The following is a 22,799-nucleotide window of genomic DNA, read 5'->3' as shown; positions in this document are numbered from 1 at the left end:
TTGGAATTCTCTGATATTAAAGTAGAATTGTGCCTAATATTAGAATCAGAAATATGTAACAAACATTTTGTTTATTCCTGTAAGGTAAAAGACTTTTACATATGATTTAATCAAAAAAGACATGGAAATCCAGCTGAGGCTTCAAACTATGCAATGATGTGCATAATTAAGTTTCGAATGAATCAACTCATTCAGATGAAGCTATGAATGTAAAGGACCTCACATAGGATTAGGGACGGATCATACCATCTATTGCCTCATGTTGTCAGAAAGTATAGCATATTTTACAAGGGTTTTAGATAGCTTTAACTAATTGGCAATATCTGTTGCCAATTGACAATCTAATTGGCAAATTGGCAGAAGTTTGATCGTTAGCATTTACGTTTGGACGAGCTATATGGGTTATGCTCAATTGTATATAAAATTTTTACAGGTATAATTCTATCTTTTAGGCATTCGTATCACCAAAAAACTTATGAGAATTGCACATGTAGAAAAAGGTTTCAGGTCCATACCCTCCCCCTCCCTTCCTCCAAAACCTGGCCTTTTTTCAATTATTGTAACTGGGCTCCAGTCGTTTGTCCTTATACCAATAATACATCGGCAAAATAGGTCAACTGTTATTTTTTTTGTAATCTCTATGGCGTGATTTAAAGTTTTTAAGTATGGCGTATTCTTAGATAGTATCTTCTTTGATAGTATTTTCTTAGATATTCTTAGTATCTTATTCTCAGATATCGTATTCTTAGTATCGTATCTTATTCTTAGAAATCTTGATATCGTTATTCTTAACGATATCGTTAAATTAACGTTATTCTTAACTTAATTTAATTCTTTGAATTCTTAACTTAACGTTATTATATTCTTAACGATATCTTGATATCCTTATCCTTAGTATCGTATTCTTAGATAGTATTCTTAGACAGTATAAATTAAGTTAATTAAAAATTTAAACCGGATTTGAATATTGAAGCACATAGTGTTGTGTAGGATCGTTAGATGGTAGTATATTTGGCATTATAAAAGAAATAAATGACAATTGAGAGAGAGAGAGAGAGAGAGAGAGAGAGAGAGAGAGAGAGAGTTTGGTATATTCAAAAACTATCGTAGTATAGCTCATTTCAGTTTTTTTTAAAATTTTTACATTTAAACAGAAATCACACACTACGGCTCAGCATTGAAAATTGATGCGAAGAAATGCACAAATGAGTTGGTATAACGATTAGTTCGTACTTTAGGGGGGTAGAAGTTTATTTTGTAACCGAGTTTGACTATTGGGAGGGGCTGGCTCGGGTAGTAGTGATCGGTGGATCGTATTGGCTAGGAGGGATTTTCCAAATTGCAAAATTAAGGCTTGATCATAGGGTACGTCGCGGTTTCGGAGTATAATCCTTGTTGCTCTTTTCTGGACGAACTCTATGTCGTGTAATAGGTACGCCGTACGGATAGCAGATGGACCCCACATTGGGTACGCGTACTTGAGCAACGGGGGAACACAACACAAGTAGGCATAGAGAAGATTTTAGTATCACACCCAAAACGCCTCATTTTGGTAAGTGTCTGAAGGCTTGCATTAGCCTTGTGGACGGTTGAATTAATACGGGGACTGCAACTGCAGTCACTAGTGAAAGTCTATAAGTTAAGTTTATCGTTATAAGTTTACCAACACTAATCCCGTCAAAATATAATTGACCTAAAAACGACCGATATAACAGAGAACAAAAGTGAGAAACTTAGTGAAATACTATTTCATAATAGGAAAAGTCTGAAAAGGGAATGAATAATTGACTTACCGACACTGCAACTAAACAATTTGCCCTTTACTGAAAAAAATGCATTTTAAATGTTTTCACTTTTTAACTTTAATAAATTAAAAATCCTAAAGACTTTAAGGAATAAATACCAGCGTATGTGAATTAAACTGAAAATGTACATTCGTTTGTAATTTTTTTTTTTTTAGTATAGTGCAAATTATTCTCTGGCCTTAAGAAGGTATAGGGGTTTTGAGCCCTACTCATGTTAATTTCTGCTCGTTTTGAGGTTGACTCGGTTATTTATTGATGCTGACTTGTGGTAGTTATACGCCTGGTAGACTATTTGATTTGATTTTTTCTAATTTTTGGTTTAATGGAATTCTTTACTTTTCTTTGAAAAACTTATTTTGTGGAAAAAGTTTTGAAATTATTTTCAGTTCCTTTTATATTGAGTCTTTTACAGGGAATTTTTTTTTTAAGATTATCCGTTTTCCTGTAAGAATTTATAGTTTGGCCTGCTATTTGTGTGCTGGAGAAAGTTTCTCAACAATTTTTAAAAACAAACACACTTTTGAAAATCTTTGAATATTTGTGTCCGCGGTTATGCCCTTTCCATGGGATCAGAGACAAATACAGCTAATTGCCATTCTTCAACTTAGGATATGTTTTCTAGATTTGTGACTTTTCAGGTTGTCAACTGTTCATTAACAAAAGATAATATTGTAATAAAATGTAATTTTTGCCAAAAATGCGCATTCATATACAACATAATAAAATGATCGCATGGAGTTCAGGGAATTTTCGAAATGCCCGTAAATTTGTTATCACAACAAACTGTTACCACTAAGACTAACGGAAATAACAGTTGCCATTCCTGAATCAGCCTAAAATTGGGATTTTTCTTGACCTGAAAACTTTTTTTTCCCATAACGTGTGTTTAAATCTTTGGTTACTATGGGCCAAAATTCGTTCTTTACTAGGTTTTGGTGGGGGCTGCAGCCACGATATTGTAATTGTGAGCGCCATCTAGTTAGAATTTATTCTTGACTACGAAGTTTGTAGGAATAAAATAATCCTGGGTCTCAGAACTAATCTTTTTATAACAAAAAGAACAAATAATGATCACATCGATATTTGATTAACAAAATCTTCTATATCCACCTTGATTATTTTAGTTTGAACTAGTATTTCATGTTCTTCCTGTGCCCATGTAAACAATGAATCATTACTTATGATCAAATTTGAAACCTGTTACTTTGAAAATAATTCGACGCCTTATCTAAGGAATTTGACCTGTAAAAAATGAAGAATCAACACCTACGAGACTTTGGTTTTGAAATACAAACATTTTATAATGAAAAGTGTTTGGATAACTACTGTGCTCTTTTTTTAAAGATAAGATGAAAGTGAATGACGCAATTTTCTCGTATTTGCGCAATATTTTCGATGAGACCCCTTAATAAATACACATAAAATAGAAACTAGATCTACGTTGCATGGGCAACGTGAGGTATTCCGGCAACCTTTGTTGGGCTTTTCCGAATAAAGTGTTGCGAGAGCAACACTTTGGTTTTGTTGCCTCGCTTCGATTAAACGCTGAAGTTGTTAATCTGTAAGGATCTTAAAATAAATACTAGGCACACCGAGTCGCAAAAATTGCAAACCCTCCATTGCAAATAGCAAAAGTTGCAAACTCCTCATTGTCGAAGATGATTGTAGCCCAACAGCTGATTATTACTTACAAGTCCCCTATATTTCTTATCACTGGAACCAAATTGGTCTCACCGTTAAATACACCGGAAACAAACAATAGGTACACCAACCAGCAAAATTTGCGAACCCCTCATTGCCGAAGATGATTATGAGCTAACAGGACACTGTTGCTTAAGACTCCCCTATATGTCTCCCAATTGGTATCGGCCAATTTTTTGGTTTCAGTGTGTACCTTACTACTTAAGTTGTCAACCCCTTTAAACTTTCAAACTGGTATATCTCATGAAAGAATTTTTCTACAAAAATAGATGACATATACTTTGGTCGGCTTATCAAGAGCTATCGACTGCTGTCGAAAAAAAAAAATCTGTCTTTGTTTCAAAGTTGACTTTTTTGAACGTCATCACTTAGAAAGGAGCAAATTTCTTTAGCAATGAGATACCATTTCTCTACCGCAATCCCAAGTGCTAAAAACCGAATGATAAACTAAGCTGAAATCACGAACAGAAATGGGTGGAAACAATAGATGGCAGCACTTTTGATTTCCACTTTTTTGTTTCTGTAAATTTTTCTATTTATCACTCAAAGAAGATATATTGGCTGTGGGGCCGGTGACTGCCGCATATTTTTAACACATATAGATTTTAGTCCATCTTCAATTTGAAACTGATGCCTGCCTGCTTGCCTGCTAGAACAGAGCTTTCCACTCGAAAGCAGAAACATGGTTTGATGAAACGAAAGCTTGACTGCATAACTTCAGATAGTTCTATCTGACATAGGCTATAAAACTTCAAGTCACTTCAATCACTGTAGGCTCTGGCTCAAGGACAAGCAAAAACCATCCTTTTTGGCCCCAAGCAGGATATCTACGAAGCTTTCTAAAATGCAAAGTGATATTCATCAATCCAGCCTAAGGTCCACATTTTCTGTAAAAACAGCAGGGGTTAGACCCTTACCACTTTCTAGGAATAAGGTGAAAGCTGAAATTGGGGTGCTAGGAACAAAAAACAAACAAACGACAAAACCAAAGCGTTGCTCTCGCAACACATTGACACCCATGAAAATAAAGTGACAGGGAAAGAGAGCTTTTTGAGTTTAAAAACACGATTTTTACTAACATGTTATTGGTTGGATTAAGGGGCTGCTCCAGCATTTCACTTCAGAAAATTTCAGTTACCATGGTAAGTGACGGTAGGAATAACTATGAGTTGACGCTTGTGGTAGCTTTTGTTATTTAACCCCTTCATATTTTGATTCAACTCACCAATCTAAGGAGAAACAATAAGCATAAATCCTCAATATTTTTAAATTTGAAGCTAACGTATAGTTTCTTTTGAATTCGTGTACATACACCAATAGACTACCACATGCCATGGTAAGACGTAGTAGACTATGATAAGTGGCTCGAAGTGAAAATAATAACAAAAATAGAGCTACATGCCTAGAATTTCAAAAGTTGGAGCGATTATAGGAAACTAAACAAAGAACCTGTCTGAAGACTAGTTTAAAAAAAAGGAAATAGTATATACACTTTCATGATGGCTGGAAACAATTATCCTCCCTCCTCCCCTAACAGAAAATTCCAAGTATTCCTCGCGTTTCGACAGAATGTTAAACGGATGTTTCATAAATTGACTGATTCATATTACAAATCAATTCATAGCTCTTCATTATTTTAGTACACATCTACATTTGTTTGGGCACATTTATTTTCCAATGTAAAGTATTATTTTAGTTATTTCTATAGCATTAATGATGTTAATTTTATAATGAAACGCAAGCTATCTTATTGTGCTATCTAATTTACTAAGTTTGACAAACATAATGAACTACGAACTGTACTTCAGAGTATAACATAGAGTATAGAATCTTACCTTTGGATCTGAAATTTGTCGTATAACAAGGTATCATTATTTTAAAAAAATCCTGACTATAAAGGTCTTAGGCATTAAGCCTACTCCATAATCTGACAGTAAATTCGATAATTCAACACTATCCCACGAAACGTTTGTTGAATTATCGCGGTGCATTGTATAGGTTTATGACGTGATAAACATAAATTTTAAGTCTAAAGAAGCACCTTAGACATGTAGCTGAGTAGTCAGTACATTGTTTTCTCGTTTCATGCACTCAACATCTTGTTTTTCGTATTTTCGTTTGTGCACTCAGTTTTCAGCTTTAAGAACATATGCGACTTCTTCGCCACTGCAGAACAAAATTACTACATATATTTGTCGCAAATAAAATGTTTTAGTCTAGGAAGTGCTACGAACTTTCACATGCTCTGCTTTCTATGAGGATTTTATTATTGTGAAATAAGGCAAATAAAATAAAATCGTAGGCCAAATGTGTACATTGGAATCATTTAAATTTTGAAAATTAGTGTGCATGTCGATTTAAATTTATTAAAAAGGCCTTTTTTATAATCTAATTCTGTTCGAACATATTTACGAACGTTTTCTGTGGGCTGTTAATGTAAATTACCGACGTATAAATATTGAAATTAGTGGGGTTTATTTCTTCCGAAAAATTGACGTTTTATGTGTATGAGTTATTTAAGATTTGACAGCATTACGTTCATTTAGTGTATTTTAATTTCTTCAGTTTTTCAAGTCTTTATTTTCGTAGTTCCTTAAGCATTCGTTCAATTTAAGCTTTCTCGACCAGTACAGTATCCTAATCGATCTTGCGCATTTTATTTAATTCAATTACTTACCAGTTAGAATGCATAAATGAAAAATTGTTGGGATTAGGTTTTATCTGGAAAGTTAACGTTATCTGTGTTAAATTTGCGTTCTAGTTAGTGTTTGAACATTTCAATCGTATTTTCAAGCCTGTTTTTAATTGCTGCCAATTAGTTTTTTTGGGGGATGTTAGCGTTGTTTGTGTCAAAATTGCGTTCTATTTAGCGTTTGAGCATTTCTTTCGTATTTTCAAGCCAGTTTCGCATATGTTCGTTCCATTCGATCTTTCTTGAGCTTTAATTACTTACAATTGTAGTAGTATTAATTTATTATGCAAAAGAAATAACAGAGACAAAATCAATCGGTAGCACACCAAAAGTGTCGCTTGCGAGGGTGTGCTACTAACAAAAAAGAACAAAAAATAGAAGAGAAAAAAGATAATAAAAACAAAGAACAAAAAACATAATATCATGATCCCGAAGCGAAAAAAACAAAACAAAAAACAATAAACATTTATTGTCAATATTAAATCCATCAATCTCAATCTATTTCAAAGGTATACCCACCAAGCAACCCCACACACAGCTCGGTTTCGAATTGATTAATGGCCAGTTCTTTGAAACTTCGAACAAGCTTATTCCACAACTTAGCCCCTTTATAAATAACTGAAAAAGCAGTCCTAGTTGAAACTAGGCGAGGAACCTCTATATCCCCACTTGTTCGAGTTCTGTGACCATGAACATTAGATCATTCCCGAAAAATTCCTGTAAAACATTCTGGAACGCACCCATAATGGTACCTGTATATAAAAACCGGTGTATAAAAATCACGCAATCCGGCTGCAGGCATTATATTAATCATACTGTAAATTGACCTGACCGAATCCCGGTTCCCTATTCCACAAAATGATCTAATGGCATTATTCTGCAGTACGCGGATTGGGCGACAGAAAAAAATATATTAACCATAAAATATTTGAAGGAAAAGTGTTTTAATTTACGGATAATCTCTAAATTCCGCGATAGTATTCTACTTATAGCTTTTACGTGGTACTTAATTGATAAAATTTAATAAATGATAAAAATTAACAATTCCCTTCGGTGAAGCTATTTCCGTAATCCAAGAATAATAATTTGGAGATTGTGAAAAGATAACAAAATTTGACTTATTTATATTTAGGTCAAACCGGTTTATCTTCAACCAAAGACATGTCATAGTCATTGCTGCATTAATTGTTGAGGTAAGTTGTTGTTCAGTTGAAGCAACACATATCAGTGTCGCATCATCAGCAAATAAGGGTGTAGTGATCCTGGATCCCGAAGGTGCAGGATCCACTAGATCCCTAATTCTAGAAGTAGTTGCAACAGCATTTGGCAGATCATTAATAGAAATCAAAAAAAGAGTAGGACCTAACACAGAGCCCTGGGGGATACTAAATTTAACAAGACTCTTACCTGAAGAAAATCCATTAATGTGAACATACTACTCTATATTTTGGAGGTAATCACAAAGCAAAGCCAAAGTAGCTCTTAAAGCTCTTAGTCCATAAAATTCACATTTTCGAAGTAGTAACTGGTGGTCAACAGTTTCAAAGGCCTTAATCAAATCAAGAAACAGGCCAGCTACTCTGGTTCTTCCCTTCCTGAAGCCAAATTGAATTGGATTTAACAGTTTATGCAGTTCCGAATGATCATAAACTCTAGCGTTAATACGCTTTTCTAGCACCCGAGAAATAACAGGTAAGACCGAGATAGGCCGATAATTTCCAAGATCATTCTTATTACCGCCTTTAAAAACAGGGGTAATCTTAGCAATTTTCAAGCAATCAGGAAACGTTCCCTGTTTCAAGCACAAATTAATGAGGGAAGTAAGAACATCAGCAACGGCTATTTTTAACACCAGAAGATTGAGTGAATCACTACCTGCCACGTATTTTTCATCCCAAAGATAACTTTCTTTATTTCATCACGAGAGAAGGGTTTTATATACATAGAAATATCAATTGAAGTCTTCATAAAAAACTCCAAGGGAGGATCATCATCAGAAGATACATTATAGGAAGATAAATCTACACCAATATTAGCAAAATGTTTAGAAACAGCATCGCATATCTCTTCTGGTTTCTTCGTTGGCAGGCCATTCTGTATTACTCCTTCACCGGGAATAATGGAGTTCTCTGTCGATATCACACTTTTAATTATTTTCCATGTTTTTGCAGGGTTACCACAAGTCAAAAAGTCAATTATATTACTTAAATTATTACTAAGAATGCATAAATTTAACTAGCTGCGATTAGTATTTTTTTTCTTCCAGAGTTAACGTTGTGTGTGTCAAAATTGCATTCTATTTAACGTTTGAAAATTTATTTCAAATTTTCAAACCAGTTTCACAAATGTTCGTTCCATTCAATCTTTCTTGAGCAGTACAGCAGCATCTTACTCGAGCTTGCAGAAATTGTATAACTAAATTACTTACCAGTAAGAATGGATACATAGAAAATTGCTGCACTTAGTATTTTTTTTATCTGGAAAGTTAACGTTGTCTATATCAAAATTGCCTTCTATTTAGCGTTTGAACATTTCTTTCGTATTTTCAAGCCTGTTTCTCAAATATTTGTTCAATTTAATCTTTCTCGACCAGTACAGCATCCTAATCGAACTTGCATAAATTGTATAATTCAATTACTTACTTTAATTACTTTACTTTTACTTACAATTACTTTAATCATTAGTAAGGATACATAGATTTAACTTGCTGCGATTAGTTTTTTTCTTTCTTCTGGAAAGTTAACGTTGTCTGTGTCAAAATTGCTTTCTTTTTAGCGTTTAAACATTTCTTTCGCATTTTCAAGTCTGTTTCTCAAATGTTCGTTCCATTTTAGCTTTATTGTCCAGTACAGCATCCTAATGGAGCTTGCACAAATTGTATAATTCAATTACTTACTTTAACTCAATTACTTTACTTTTACTTACAATTACTTTAATTATTAATAAGGAGGCATAAATTTAACTTGCTGCGATTAGTATTTTTTCTTCTTCTGGAAAGTTAACGTTGTCTGTGTCAAAATTGCTTTCTTTTTAGCGTTTAAACATTTCTTTCGCATTTTCAAGTCTGTTTCTCAAATGTTCGTTCCATTTTAGCTTTATTGTCCAGTACAGCATCCTAATGGAGCTTGCACAAATTGTATAATTCAATTACTTACTTTAACTCAATTACTTTACTTTTACTTACAATTACTTTAATTATTAGTAAGGAGGCATAAACTTAACTTGCTGCGATTAGTATTTTTTTTTCTGGAAAGTTAACGTTGTCTGTGTCAAAATTGCATTTTAATTAGCGTTTGAACATTTCTTTCCCATTTTCAAGTCTGTTACTCAAATGTTCGTTCCATTTTAGCTTTATTGTCCAGCTCACGTCAGGATTAAGGTCACACAAGTTATTTGATGACTTACCACTAAAACTGCATAAATAGAAAAATTCGTCAGAATATTCACTATTCTATTTGTCTATTCTGACGGCTATTCTGAGCGGGTAAGGAGGGATACAATGACTTTATCCAATCAGTCTTGTCGTTTACAGTAATTTAAAAGGCTCTGCGTGACATTATATTCTTATAACTTAGTTTTACAGCCTTCAAATTAAGCAAGTTCCATTGATTTTTTTCATTACATTCCATCTTATTCGGTTCTTAAGTTAATTAGAAGTTTCAGTTTTTTTTCCCAAAATGTGTTGCGCCCTCTTCTCTCACTCACAAAAACCTTGGGAAATGGAAATTCTAACATCAAAAATATTTTTGCCGCATCTTGGATACTTAAATAAGCCTTCAAAGAACAAAAATCCAGTCCTTAATGAAAATATTAAGAAAAAAGTTTTTCTAATGGAAGTAAAGAGCGAAGTCGAAAATTAAAACAAGACAAAAATTATTGCTTCAGGAATTACACAAGATATATCAAAAATACTAGCTCAACTATACTGACAAGATATTTTCCTGTACCTTAGATTTCCAAAAACTAGCGCTTTACTGAAAACACAAAACCGACCAAGAAAAAAGCAGGATGTTTTCTTTGGAGCACAAAATTCCGTAAGCAGCCTTCAGACAATAGAAGACTAATTTATAATGCTCTCAATGGTCTTTCATTGGAAATGACACAATTCCAAATCTATCCAAAAATTCAAGTAGGCTGTTCTCAGTGAAGTACTATTTTATATACCGAAACGTATCACCAACACGCCCTTTTAGAGGAGTTTCAGGCACTTTTTCGAGCCTCAAAAATCTGCTTTCGCAACAGACTCTATCGAAACAATAGCAACCATTCCCTAATTGGTTTCAAATGATGATTTTTTTTTTTTTTACACACATTTTTAAACCTTCATTACTATGGGCCATGGTTCGTTCTCTATTAGGTTAGGGATATCGCTGCAACCCTGACTAGTCAAAAAACTCGATACGGTTTTTCACTCTCCTTTAAATTTTATGTTGAGCATACTGCCTTCTGAATTACCGCAGTTTGTGATTCATTTAAGATATTTTTTTTTCTTATTTCTACGAATCCCGAAATATTAGCCAATTTTCTCAAAAGCCAAACCGACGGTGCTTAAAAAAACATTCAAAACAGTCATGTCTTCCAAAAAATGTAAACACAATTAGGTAGAATGCATTCCAATGAAGGTGTCTTAATTGCAGTTAAATATTTGTATCTATAAGTAATAAAAAAGGGGTAAACTTAATTCCTAACTTTTTTCTAGGTGAAAGCCACTTTGTGGGACGTGGTATAGTATCTTAGCATCTAGTTAAATGTAAAATCAATACATTGATATCAGATGATGTGTTCTATTCTTTAAACTTCAGTCTTTGAAGATGAACTATGTAACATTCATTGTCATATGAGAAAAAAATTATAATAGCTCACACATTTTGCATTCTTTGTCAAACATATTTAGTTTATGAATACCATCTTAGAAGGAAATTATCTGCAATTTTCATTATTGAAACTTTACTACAGCAAGATAAGAAGTGTCAGAAAACAATACTTCCAAAAAAGGCCATATCCAGGGTTTTGTACGGGGGGGGGGATAAAACAAATCAAAAATTTGCTAATGTGCATTTTCTACTTTTTTACGAATTGGGTAATTTTTTGGGGTCGGGGAGGGTGTACAAACCCTGTACCCCCCCCGGATACGACCTTGCTACCAGACAAAGATTTTATGCGTTCAATAGTTAAAAAGAATTAAGATTAGTATCCGACCGCAAAACCATGTAGCAAGTTTGTCTACTTGCCAATGCTCGGCTCTCTACCCTAGTTCTAGTTCTTCATGATAAAAGCCCCAAACACATCACTTAAGAGGTCAGCTTGTTAAGGGGAGGGGAATGGTTGAAGTTTCATCCCCCAAAGTAGATAAATGCTGCACAAAAATAAAAAAAAAATGAAAAAAAACCAGTTTCGTCGAGAAAGCTACCTTTTTAAGCGGCATGCATTCCAGGCCTAAATATCAAAAATGCGTATGGATTCTAAATGAACTCATCAAGCCCAATTTCAAGGAATGAAACTTTATTCGAGGTCTGAATCGCTGGTGAACACAAAAAGAAAAAAAAAAGCTTACTTATTTCTCCATATCTACACAAAATAAACATGTTCGATGCTCATAGGTACTAAAACTATAGTGAAGAAAACACGCCGATTAAGGCCTACAAAATTCTTAACTTAGCCTATATACAAGATAAATCACGGGATAGCAGATCACTCAATTCTCCAATTTCCCGCCAGAAAGACGTTTCATCTGACTACATGAATTTATTTCATACAATCGTTGTCGTTAAAAATATCTACCCATACTTGTTTAGATTATAGCACGTTCCAGACCTCGACGACTTACTTACTCACTAAAAACTTTTTAGTGTTTTCTCACTAAAAAAAAATGAATCTAGAATTCCCTCAGGAATACTCAGCTCATAAACTATCCCGCCAAGGAAGAAAACGACGTGTAAAATTTCCAATTTCGAGTTATTTAATTTCTAACTTTTCTGATTATGAGGGACGCAATCAGTTACAGTAACAGTAATTGTTACAGTAACAAGTTATAAGACTGTAGTTATTCAAAAGGCATCTTACAAGACTTTTACACGATAAAGATAACTAAAATCAAGGAGTTTTCTATCTTCAATAATAAGCAGTTATCTGAACAAGGGTCGCTTCAAGATTTTTAGATACATCAAATGCAAGCTTTATATCAAAGCCTTAGCTTTTCTCTCATTCCTGCAAAGAGAAAGAGAGCACATTTTGAAAAAAAAAAAAAACCTCCCAGGGATCGAAAGACCAACTTGCAGTTTTGTCGAGTGTACATTTATATTGCAACTATGTACTTTTTTGTTCTATAGAAAATGCAGCATAGAGCCATAGATTAATTCAATAAACCTGGTGGGATATTTTTATTTATGTTACCTAACATTTATGGCACATCCCCTAATATTAACAACTATTTTGATTTTTTTTCCTTTTTTACTGTTGTCGACACATTAAAGATTGTAGTTTGTTTCAAAATACTCTGAGCGAAATCAACGACAGTACTTTTATCTTCAAATTCGTAAATAAACAGAAACAGATCTATGGGAGGTTTAGAAATAATTCTGGTAAATGATTCTTGCTTATATATTGGCGTGAGTTTCTTATGGCAGGATACACGAAGAACTCCGGCCAATTATCTCAATTTAGCAATTTCGCACACAAGACTTTCTTATCAAGCAATATATGGAGGCCTTAGTATCAAAACAAACATAAGTATACCCATATATTTATGTATATTTATACACATATATTATTTTGATGTACTCAGGTTCTTCTGTCGTCTCAGGAGTATACAGCCTTGGGAAATTCTGGGGAATCTTGGTCTAGCGGACGATCCCCAGGAGCTGTAAGTTGATCGACCTAGTTGCAGATTCAAGTCAAGTTTTATGTATAACCGCAATTTTTCCTGGAAGACTGATTCAAGGACAGGGTTGGGTATTCTTGACAAGACAAACTGGATAGGAAGCGGTTATAAATAGATTTATACAAAGTAGTTGGGTTGAGGAGAAAAATAGGTAATTGTGTTGGTCGCAGGCAGCTATGCGCCACGACGACATCACCACGTAGACAAGAGAGAAAAAAAAAAGACTTTAAGCAATCTTTTGGATCTAGATTAATACTGAGAGGACGTCAGGAGGAAAATTGTTAGGTTTTGTCGGGAATTCGATTAACGAAGCTCGTATATACGAAGCTTGTCGATTTGGGAGGGATGACTTTTCCAAGTAACAATTTGCCCATTTTTAAAAATTAGTAAAATTAAAAGTGAGAAGTCATGGCAAATATGTTCATAAAAAAAAAAAAAAAAAAAAAAAAAAAAACCCTCTACGGATTTTAATAATTAATATAAAAAAACTACCCTGTACAGATTTTAATATTTAAGGCCCACTTAACTTTTCTTTTACAGTCAAGAAGGGCGACCTTCCCCACCGATATTCATTTGAATCTACATTAAACTCTACATTTCGGCACACTAACCATCGCTAATTCTAATACCTTCGTCGCAATAGCTAGCCAAATGCCGTAACTGGTATTTTCATCAAGCAACCGCAACCAAATTATGCATTTACTGCTTTTAAGGGAACAGGCCTGCATAAAAACAAGAGTTGTAATTTTTTTTTTCTTCTCCCACAGTAGAAAGTCATATTTACTTCTAGCAAACAGAATGAGCAGAACTATGCGAAGAAGATATTTCTGAAAAATTGTCAATTATGGCAAAAAAAGGGGAAAATACGTTGGATCGCCATAAGATTATTCGGATAAGCAAGTCCTCGATGTCAGGAACGAGTAGTTCATAAATAATAATAAAAATTCAAAAGATACACAAATTCACAGGACAATTGAAATTAGGATAGTAAATAAAATATGCAGCTCACTGAAAGTGTTTAAAACTGAGCTCCTCAAAAACTGATTTATCTAGGTAGCGTCAAAAATTTTCTTTATAATAATGACATAAAAACCAAAGAAAAAAAAAAATTGAAACGCAAATTAAACCTTTCGTTCAGAAAAAAAAAAATCCTATCTAACCTATGCGCAATTTTTTATCAGTTAATTGCATCTAACTGATAAGAGGTGTGTTCTAGATTCTAACTTTCCAAAGCCAAATTCATGAAATTACTACGATATCGTTTAACCATTAGATTTTACAAATATATAAAAATTCACACAGTACCAAAGACCTTCTTCTGTGTTTCTTTGTAATCAATCAATCAATCTCCCATACCTTAAGCTCCAAAATTTATGACTCCAACACATAGACAATTGGGCCAATAAATTTATTTAATTTGGTTTGATCTGACCCCCCTTGAAATAATCTAGCTATACAGCCAACTGGCAAGGAAACTAAGCAAAGATTCAGGCTAAATTTTCAAATTAAAATTTTAGCGCCTATTCATGCACAAGGCGGAGTTTGAGGTGAGAGGAAGCGGGGCTTCCCCTCACCTTGGATTTTTTAATGGAAAAAAACATTAAAACATTTAAAATTGAGACAATTTGGGTTAAATGTGCAATTTTCCTTTTTAAGCCCCCCTCCCCCCCCAAAAAAAAACTCCAAACAAGGTTTCGCCATGAACATTTTACACATTACGTGAATTTGATAACCTAGCCTTAAAAAGATGTGTTATGTTTCCAAAGCTTAAAGAAACAGTTTTACCCACATAAAACTACCTCCCCCTCCCCTATTGGTCGATTTTGTACATCATACGCTTAATTTCGAAGAAAAAAAAGTATTGCCACATGTTCCACTTGAATTACGTTTATTTACAAGCAAAATTATTAATGTAATTTCAAAAATAAAAAAATTATGTAGTTAAATTAAATGTGTGAAATTTTAGTTCAAAGCTGAGCAACAAGGTTGGCAGCAGAACCAAATTGGGTTTAGGGAACCAAATAAACTTCTAAGTTCTTTTTTACTATTGTCATTTAATGCACATGAAAAACGACAAAAAAGAAGAAAAAACGGTGGGTAAAACGAATTAAGGCAACACAATACTGCACTTCGTTATGCAATAAACCCAATCACTATTTTCACATTTTTTACACAAAATAACAACGTTCGTTCCACAATAATAATTGATGGTCTAATATTAGAAAGTTGAGACTAGATTGCACTATCTGCAAACTTATGGCTCTTCTACACTGAACACATCTTGGCAGCTATACGAAATTATCACAAATAACTAATTCAAGCTAAAAGTGGCTCCGAGGTCATTTCTATTAGATCTGAACTGTCATTGGTTTCCATTCTACTACTTGTCGATTCTGTATCATCACTAACAGCTGCATCACAGTTTAGTGTGGCCGAAAGAGGTGTGGACTGAACCTGAGGTTGCCATTGGCTAGATGGCGAATACGGAGATACTCGTGCCTCTCTACGAGCACGGCGTCTCGCACGGCGCTCTTCCATGATCATTCGAAGCTGTTCAAGTTTTCCACGTGTAGCTTGATTTTCCTCAGCCAATCTTTCTGCTTCCTCTAAAATAGAACGTGGAAACAAATAAATATACAAGCATCAATTTGATAGAAACTGTTTAGAAATCGATAGAAACTTTACAAGCACAAAGTGCTTTTCCAATGAGTTTCTTAGATCCGTATAACCAAAATATTACTAAGCAATATGAACCGTTCAGTAGTCAATTTGACGAACTTCTTAGAGCAAACAATAGCCCAAAAACAAGATCGATACCTGATTTCTATTTGTCCAACAATCGTTATGCACATATATTATATATATGTATATATATGTATATATATATATATATATATATATATATATATATATATATATATATATATATATATATATATATATATATATATATATATATATATATATATATATATATATATATATATATATATATATATATATATATATATATATATATATATATATATATATATATATATATGTATATAAATAAACCATTACGACGCATAAACTTGCAGCAAAAAACGGAGGATATTTGATTGATCAGATGAAAACGGCCGTTTTTGCGTGAAATTGCATCTGTAGGATCCAAGGGTTAATCTCATTAGTAGAAAATATTATTTTGATTGTGCAAGGTGAATGAGTCGATGAAGTCCTTTGTCGCCTAACACCCTGATAAATATTAAAAAAAACAGTTGGTGTTTGAAAGGTTCATATCGTCCCATCCATACGACAAAGGGAATGTTTTGACTTTCTTTCCCTAATGAAATTTGTAATAATGGTCAAAACAACTTTGACATAGGCCTACACAGTTTTTGACAGTTTTATCAGAAATTTTCACGTCAAAATGTTCAAAAACTTTGATAACAGTTTCTCAGTTCTCGATATATTTAGAAGAAGAAATTTATCGTAAGACAAAAACTATGGCTTGCGTGGCCTTTTTGAATGAATTAAAAATATTGTAAAATCTCTTGACAAAGAAAACGCTTACAAGTGCGCAAATATACTCTTTCAATAGCATAGATAACGACAGGAAAACATAATTTAAAATACTAACATTAGTCCTTGTGTATTAAGTCTTATTTGTCTATGTAAAAATCTGAAGAGTTTACAAAGCTAGACGTTAAGTTGACAATTAAAAATGTCAAATAAACGTACAATAAAAGTTAGAAAACTAGGCCAGTCATTGAGAAAAGACTGATTTTCCATAAAAAGACGTTTTCAGAACGAAAAAATCGAAGCCATTAAAGTAGCTGACAAGCAAAAAAAAACATAAATAAGTTATATTTATTGCCGGTAATATTTCGTCAACAGTTCAGGCTGGAACTGCCATGGATACTTGACAAAAATTTACTGCTAGATGCTATAACAAATTTCAATGAACAGTTCAATCTAGAGGAAATACCTGACTGAAAAAACTGGACAACAAAATAATAAATAAAATTGTTGTCAATCACCGAAATACTTTGCAATTGAATAAAATCAAAATGATCAAATAATCTAATAAAATGAAAGTGGTGGCACAAGCAATAGAAACCAATAAAATACGAACCACGGCTCACATTAAGGCCGTGATTAAGTGAACTAATGGAACTCGAAAATCCCATGTTAAAATTGAAAATTTACATTTAAAAAGTACTCAAGTAATCGTTGGCTGAAGATACCACTTTTAATATCAGGCCGCAGCTTCTTGAAGATGCTACAAAGTGTTTGCTAGGATTTTGCTCTATTTCCTCTAATTACTTAGAAATCTTAGAAAATGTGTAGCTCTTTTTCACAAGTGTACTCTGTGAAGGATATTGCTTTTAGAACAAAATCGGTACTATCATGAGCAGAAGACAGTAACCTGTAAGATGACTGCAACCATTTTTCGATGTATTATTTTGTTTTCGAACAGTCCCATAGAATATTTTCAACTACCTGAAATTTTTACAAGTTTTTTGCCAGAAAGAATCGTTTCAGATCGCCCTAGAGAGACCAGATTGACAAGCTGGTATAATTAACGTGCTATTTCCGCCAATGAATAAGTGCTATTTGAAGGGTTTTTGACAATCGACGGTCTCTAGAGAATTGAGAGACAGAAGGCTACCCTAACTTCAATTTTGAATCTCGATGTTTTCAAGTTCACTTAATCACGGCGTTAACCAAAAGTAAAAAACTCGTAAAAAAAGGCAAGCGTGAAGATTGCCATTTTTAGCTGATTCAGGAATAGTAACTATTATCTAAGTTAATCTTAATTGTAAAATCCTATTTTGAAAACAAATTTGTAGTGTTAAATGAGCATAACAGCAACCAGGTTTATTAGCAGAGAAAACGGAGCTCATTTAATAAAAACTGTCTTCTTCAAATATCAACAAAGAAACTGTGCCATGGAAACATTAGCACTGTTGCCAGATACTAGCTTCTAATTTGGCACCGAGTTTAGAAATGCTTAGACACCAAGGGAAAAAATGTAAAAGAAAAGAACTTTTAGCTGAATAAATCTATTTTTGGTTTCTCAGCTTTTTAATAAGACTTATTTATTATACCAGTTTTGAAACTTTATATTTGTGCATTTCTTATTGCAACGTCTTATTGCAACGTTGTTATAATAAGCAGTCAATTTCTGAGAGCGCTGGCAAAATTGTACTAAATCCGCCATTTTTTTCTTGTTTTTTTAGACATGTCTATATTTTATATGTCATTTCAGGGTTATAAATTCATTTTAGAAAACAAAAAATTAAAACGGTACGAGTTCTTAGATGAAATTGACTTTTACTCATCTTCACTCATTATTACCGCGGAAACAAGATAAATGATGAACTTTTTTTTTCATTGGCTATCTCCAGAAACAGCTATCCTTCTACCCAAGACCAGTTTAACTGACAAAATTGATCTACATAGTGACACTGTACAAATTGAAGATATGCAAAAAATAACTTACTTGGTGGAACTTGTTGAGTGGAAGACCGAATAGCTTCTTCAGCCGTTTTTCTCAGTAATTCTCCATTTTTTCTGTATTGTGGCGCTGCACATAAGAGATCGTTCAAAATGTGAATGATTGTACTAATATCACGTTTAGGTCGCCCATTCTTATCCTGTAGGGCTGGATTTAGTGTCCCTGAAATTAACAATTTATTAGCCACATTTCTCGGTTTCTCAATGGATATATATTAAACAAGGAGTGGTTGGAGAGTTTTAAGAGAGGTCCCCTCCATTGCTCAGGAGTACATATAATTAGGTTGGAAGCAGTGCTTGGCGTTTTCTTGATACGGGTCGAAACAAGCACAGATATTTTGTTCTATACAGAGGGATAACCTCTTGAATGCGGGCACGCATGTTTCTTTGTGGATTATTAAGAGCTCAAAATGGGCGAAGCGTTGGAACATGTTAGGCTTAATTTTTTTTTTAAGACAAGGAAATCTGCTTCGAACTTTTATAAGCTCTTCAAAACAGCTTTTGGAGATAAAACCCTGACCAGGTCAAATATTTTATCGATTTTAATAGATTCAAAGATGGACGCAAGGCGGTCAATGATGACCGGCCAGCCTTCTACACCAAAAACCGACGAAAACAGTGGAAGTTCGCGACTCAATGTACTCAAGACTGTAAACTAAATTAGATAAATAGCTTAAGATCTGAATTTGAGTATGCGGTTCAGTATTTTAACTAAAGATTTGGACATGCACAGAGCATGTACGACGTTCATTCTAAAATTATTCAATCGAGCAGAAATGGGCCAAGAATCTTTATATAGAATAGAATATGATAGGGTAACAAGTGGTGACAAATCACGGGTTTTGCGCACGACACAAAAAAGGACCAGTCTTCTCAGTGGAAGAGAATAGATCCATCATGACCGAAGAAAGCGCAACAAAGTTGGTCGAAGACAATTAGTTCTTTATTTTATTTTCGATTTTACGGGTGTCAAAATCATTTCATAAGTCATCCCACCGGTCCACAGGGGGCAAACAGTCAACCAGGAATGCTAGAAACATCCTTCGGCGTTCGTCCTAAAACATTAATTAGAAAAGTTCTGCCCTCTGGAAGAAGGAAATAGTAACCTTCACCACGACCACGCACCCGTGTATTTGATCCAGGAGACGTGGGCCCAATTCAACATTTATGTGCTCCCGCAGCCTATTATTCCCCTGATTTGGCGAGTGCCGACTTCTCCATGTTTCCTAAATTTAAATTGTTACTGTAAGGGAAGAAATTACTTAGTTGATGACAAAAGCAAATACGCAGTCGCACTCTTACCGAAGGCAATTTTAAGGAATGTTTCCAGAAGTGAAAACATCCAGTCAGTGTGTTCATTCAGCGGAAGACTACTTTGAAGAAAGCCCATCGTAACACCATGTAAGTAATGCCGTTTTTAGATTACAGCCCCAGTCTTAAAATTTTCCATTTACACCTCATGATTCCCTGATTCAATTCAATTAAATTCAATTTATTTTATCTGTTTTCCATAATATATGATCAATAAAAGCTACAATTTGTATCTTGTCAAATTTTGTTCTACTCCCTTTAACTTTATTTTAATACCAGTGAATCTACTCAGCACTCGTCCACTTCACTCCCTCATCATCTATTCTTCTAGTTTCAATTAAATAAATATATTAGATTTCTTTTCTTTTTTCTGGATCGATTCTCTCCATTCTTGGTTAATCTTTCCGTCATTTTGGGCTCATTTTGAGAACAATTTTCGATCTTGGTTTGAGTCGTTTTTTTTTTTTTTTTCTAAATTCCTTGATCTAGGCTTGCTTCTTTTTATTTGTCATAACTGACCCTACACTCCCGCATAAAGCCTTATGTCAGAGTTAAGTCCATGACCTGAGCTAGTCGGACTTTTTAATCGATTTTTACACCTTTACTGAATTAACCTAAACAAATAATTGGGTTTCCTATAAACGGGATTCCTCTAGCGTTGCGGACACGTAGCAACTATGTAAGAAAGACGTGTTTAGATAAACATAAATTCACCTGAATGTACGTGTAAATAACATAAACTAGCATGAATTCAATATATCACGAGAAACACATTCAGATGAAAGCCAAATTCAACAACAACAAATAAATGCATGAATATGTAAGTGTTCAACAAAATCTAGAAAGCAAATAGAAAATTGAGAGCAGGGATCTAACCTGAGAAAGTCCCTGAGTAAACTCCCTTGCCATGGTGATGCATTGATTCTATAATAGCTCCTTGTTTCTTCCGACGATTCGAATCCTGTAAATGAATAGCTTATAGAACTCATTTCCGGAAGGGGCCAAAATTTTGAGAGGAGTCAAATCTTGAAATAAAAAAATATACCGAAAACATACTAAACAATACTAATTTATAACAATATTACCCCCCTCCCCCTCTCTGACTGTGTGTATGCTATATAGGTTCTAACTGCGAGGGTCTTAGAGCAGGTTAAAACTTGGGGGTAATCCGTTCACATGTAAAATACTTGTAAATTTATGATTAAATAAAAATAAAAAGACGTGATGAAATTCTTTACTTAAAATATCTGGAAAATCTTGTTATATTGGCAAAGTAATTGCTCAACTAATCGGAAAAATACGAAAATCGAATCAAAATGTTTCAAAGGATTCTAAAAAAAAAAAATGAAAATATTTGCGAGAAAATTTTATGTTGAAATAGTGTGCATTTTTTATCGGTTAAACTTTCTTCTTAATGGCACCCAATAGCATTATTTGCCTCGCCAAACTGCGGTTCTGCTAGGAAGGGAATCCACACTGGGATGAACCCGAAGAACCCCCACCCCTGCAGAAACTAAGCATCACTTGTATAGAACTAATATCAAATTTAAAATCACCTGATCTAAGGGGCTTATTCCCCCTTCCCCACCACTAGGGCTCAAACCTACATACACACAGGTTTTATCTCCTTTTCTCGTTTTGGAAAGCAGTAAAAACGTCTGTTGTGACTTGAAGGCAAGGTTACACCTTGTAGCACGAAAGTGCTATTTTAGCACTATTTCGGTATGTATAGCACTGTAGCAGGTGCTTAGGGTTGTCACTTATAGCACAAAAGTGCTATTTTAACACTATTACTGTCAATTTTTGGGTTGTAGCACCGAAAATCGCAGTGCAGCCCGCAAATTTAGGCAATTGTAGCACTTTTCGAAATGACTGTGGTGGCAACCCTGCTTGCCACCACAATGTGGTGGCAAGTTGAGGAAAACTTGAATAAGTCAGCAAAGAAAACAGCTCAAATCAATTGATGTAGGCTTAAGAGGTAACTAATCAATCCATAAATGTTATCTGTTAACGACTTACCCTACTCTTAATCAAACTTTTAAGTAATAAGGTGTACAAGAGCTAATGTCTCTCGAGTAAAAAAAACGACAATAAATTTATTTTCCTGAGGGTGTTTTTACTGTGCATTTGAGTGTGCCCAGATTCGATGTCTAATATTCGAGGACTGTGTGTGGCAACATTGACATAAAACACGATTTGGAACATTTTATTACAGATGTTTGCTGCTATTATGCACATTTATTACTGAAGAGCTACGCTAAAATGCTAGCCTTTTTCGTTAGAATTTCGATCCCACTTTGCCGCCGCGTTACACAAAATCTTTGCTATTAAGTTAATAAGTAAGCACCTCAGAAGACAGCTGCTTTAGAGTTTGAGTTAAATTTCTTGATGCTTCTGCCAGTGCTCTGCTATCTAGTAACTTCTTTCCAGAGCACTCACTGCATCCGGAGCAGGACTCTACACACGGTGACTCACTTACACGAGGGCATGAATCATCACTAACTACTGGTAGACTTTGAGGTTGCTCTATTATCACTTGTCGACTCTTTCTAGATGCTGCTGCCGCACTGCCCGTTGCTACTGCTGACAATTGAAGTTGAATAAGCATCATGTGATCGCCCAATCGCATTGTGAGATTAAGAGGAGCTTTTCCAGATAGAAAATCGTTTACCTAAAAAATATACGGGTATGTAGATCTAGACATACGCTTGTTAAAAAATACTAGACAGACAGTTGTGAAAATACACAGTTGCTTTAATTTTTGAAAATTTTTGGTTCGTTTTCCCTATGAATTAAGCTCTTTACTTTTCTCTTAAAATCCTTGTCTTTAATTAAATAATTCTTTTTTTTATTTAACTATGGACAATCTTGTCAAATCTTTTCTAAAGTTTTATCACAATTAAGAGTTTAA

General features: G+C 34.1%; 1 protein-coding gene across 1 annotated transcript in view; it reads right to left on the bottom strand.

Moving 5' to 3' along the window:
- Positions 1–11,683: 11,683 nt before the first annotated feature.
- LOC136034599 (midnolin homolog) overlaps positions 11,684–22,799 on the bottom strand; it is a 55,249-nt gene continuing 44,133 nt past the window's right edge. The window contains exons 4-7 of the mRNA XM_065715867.1: positions 22,236–22,559; positions 20,765–20,849; positions 18,564–18,740; positions 11,684–15,684 (exon numbers count right to left, since the gene is read on the bottom strand). Of these exons, the coding sequence (XP_065571939.1) occupies positions 15,395–15,684; positions 18,564–18,740; positions 20,765–20,849; positions 22,236–22,559 (876 nt within the window). The 3' untranslated portion in view covers positions 11,684–15,394. The remainder of the gene's footprint in view (positions 15,685–18,563; positions 18,741–20,764; positions 20,850–22,235; positions 22,560–22,799) is intronic.

Source organism: Artemia franciscana, chromosome 13 (genome assembly GCF_032884065.1).
Source record: "Artemia franciscana chromosome 13, ASM3288406v1, whole genome shotgun sequence".
In the NCBI taxonomy this organism is placed as follows: domain Eukaryota; kingdom Metazoa; phylum Arthropoda; class Branchiopoda; order Anostraca; family Artemiidae; genus Artemia; species Artemia franciscana.
This window is presented reverse-complemented; position numbering and strand designations above follow the sequence as displayed.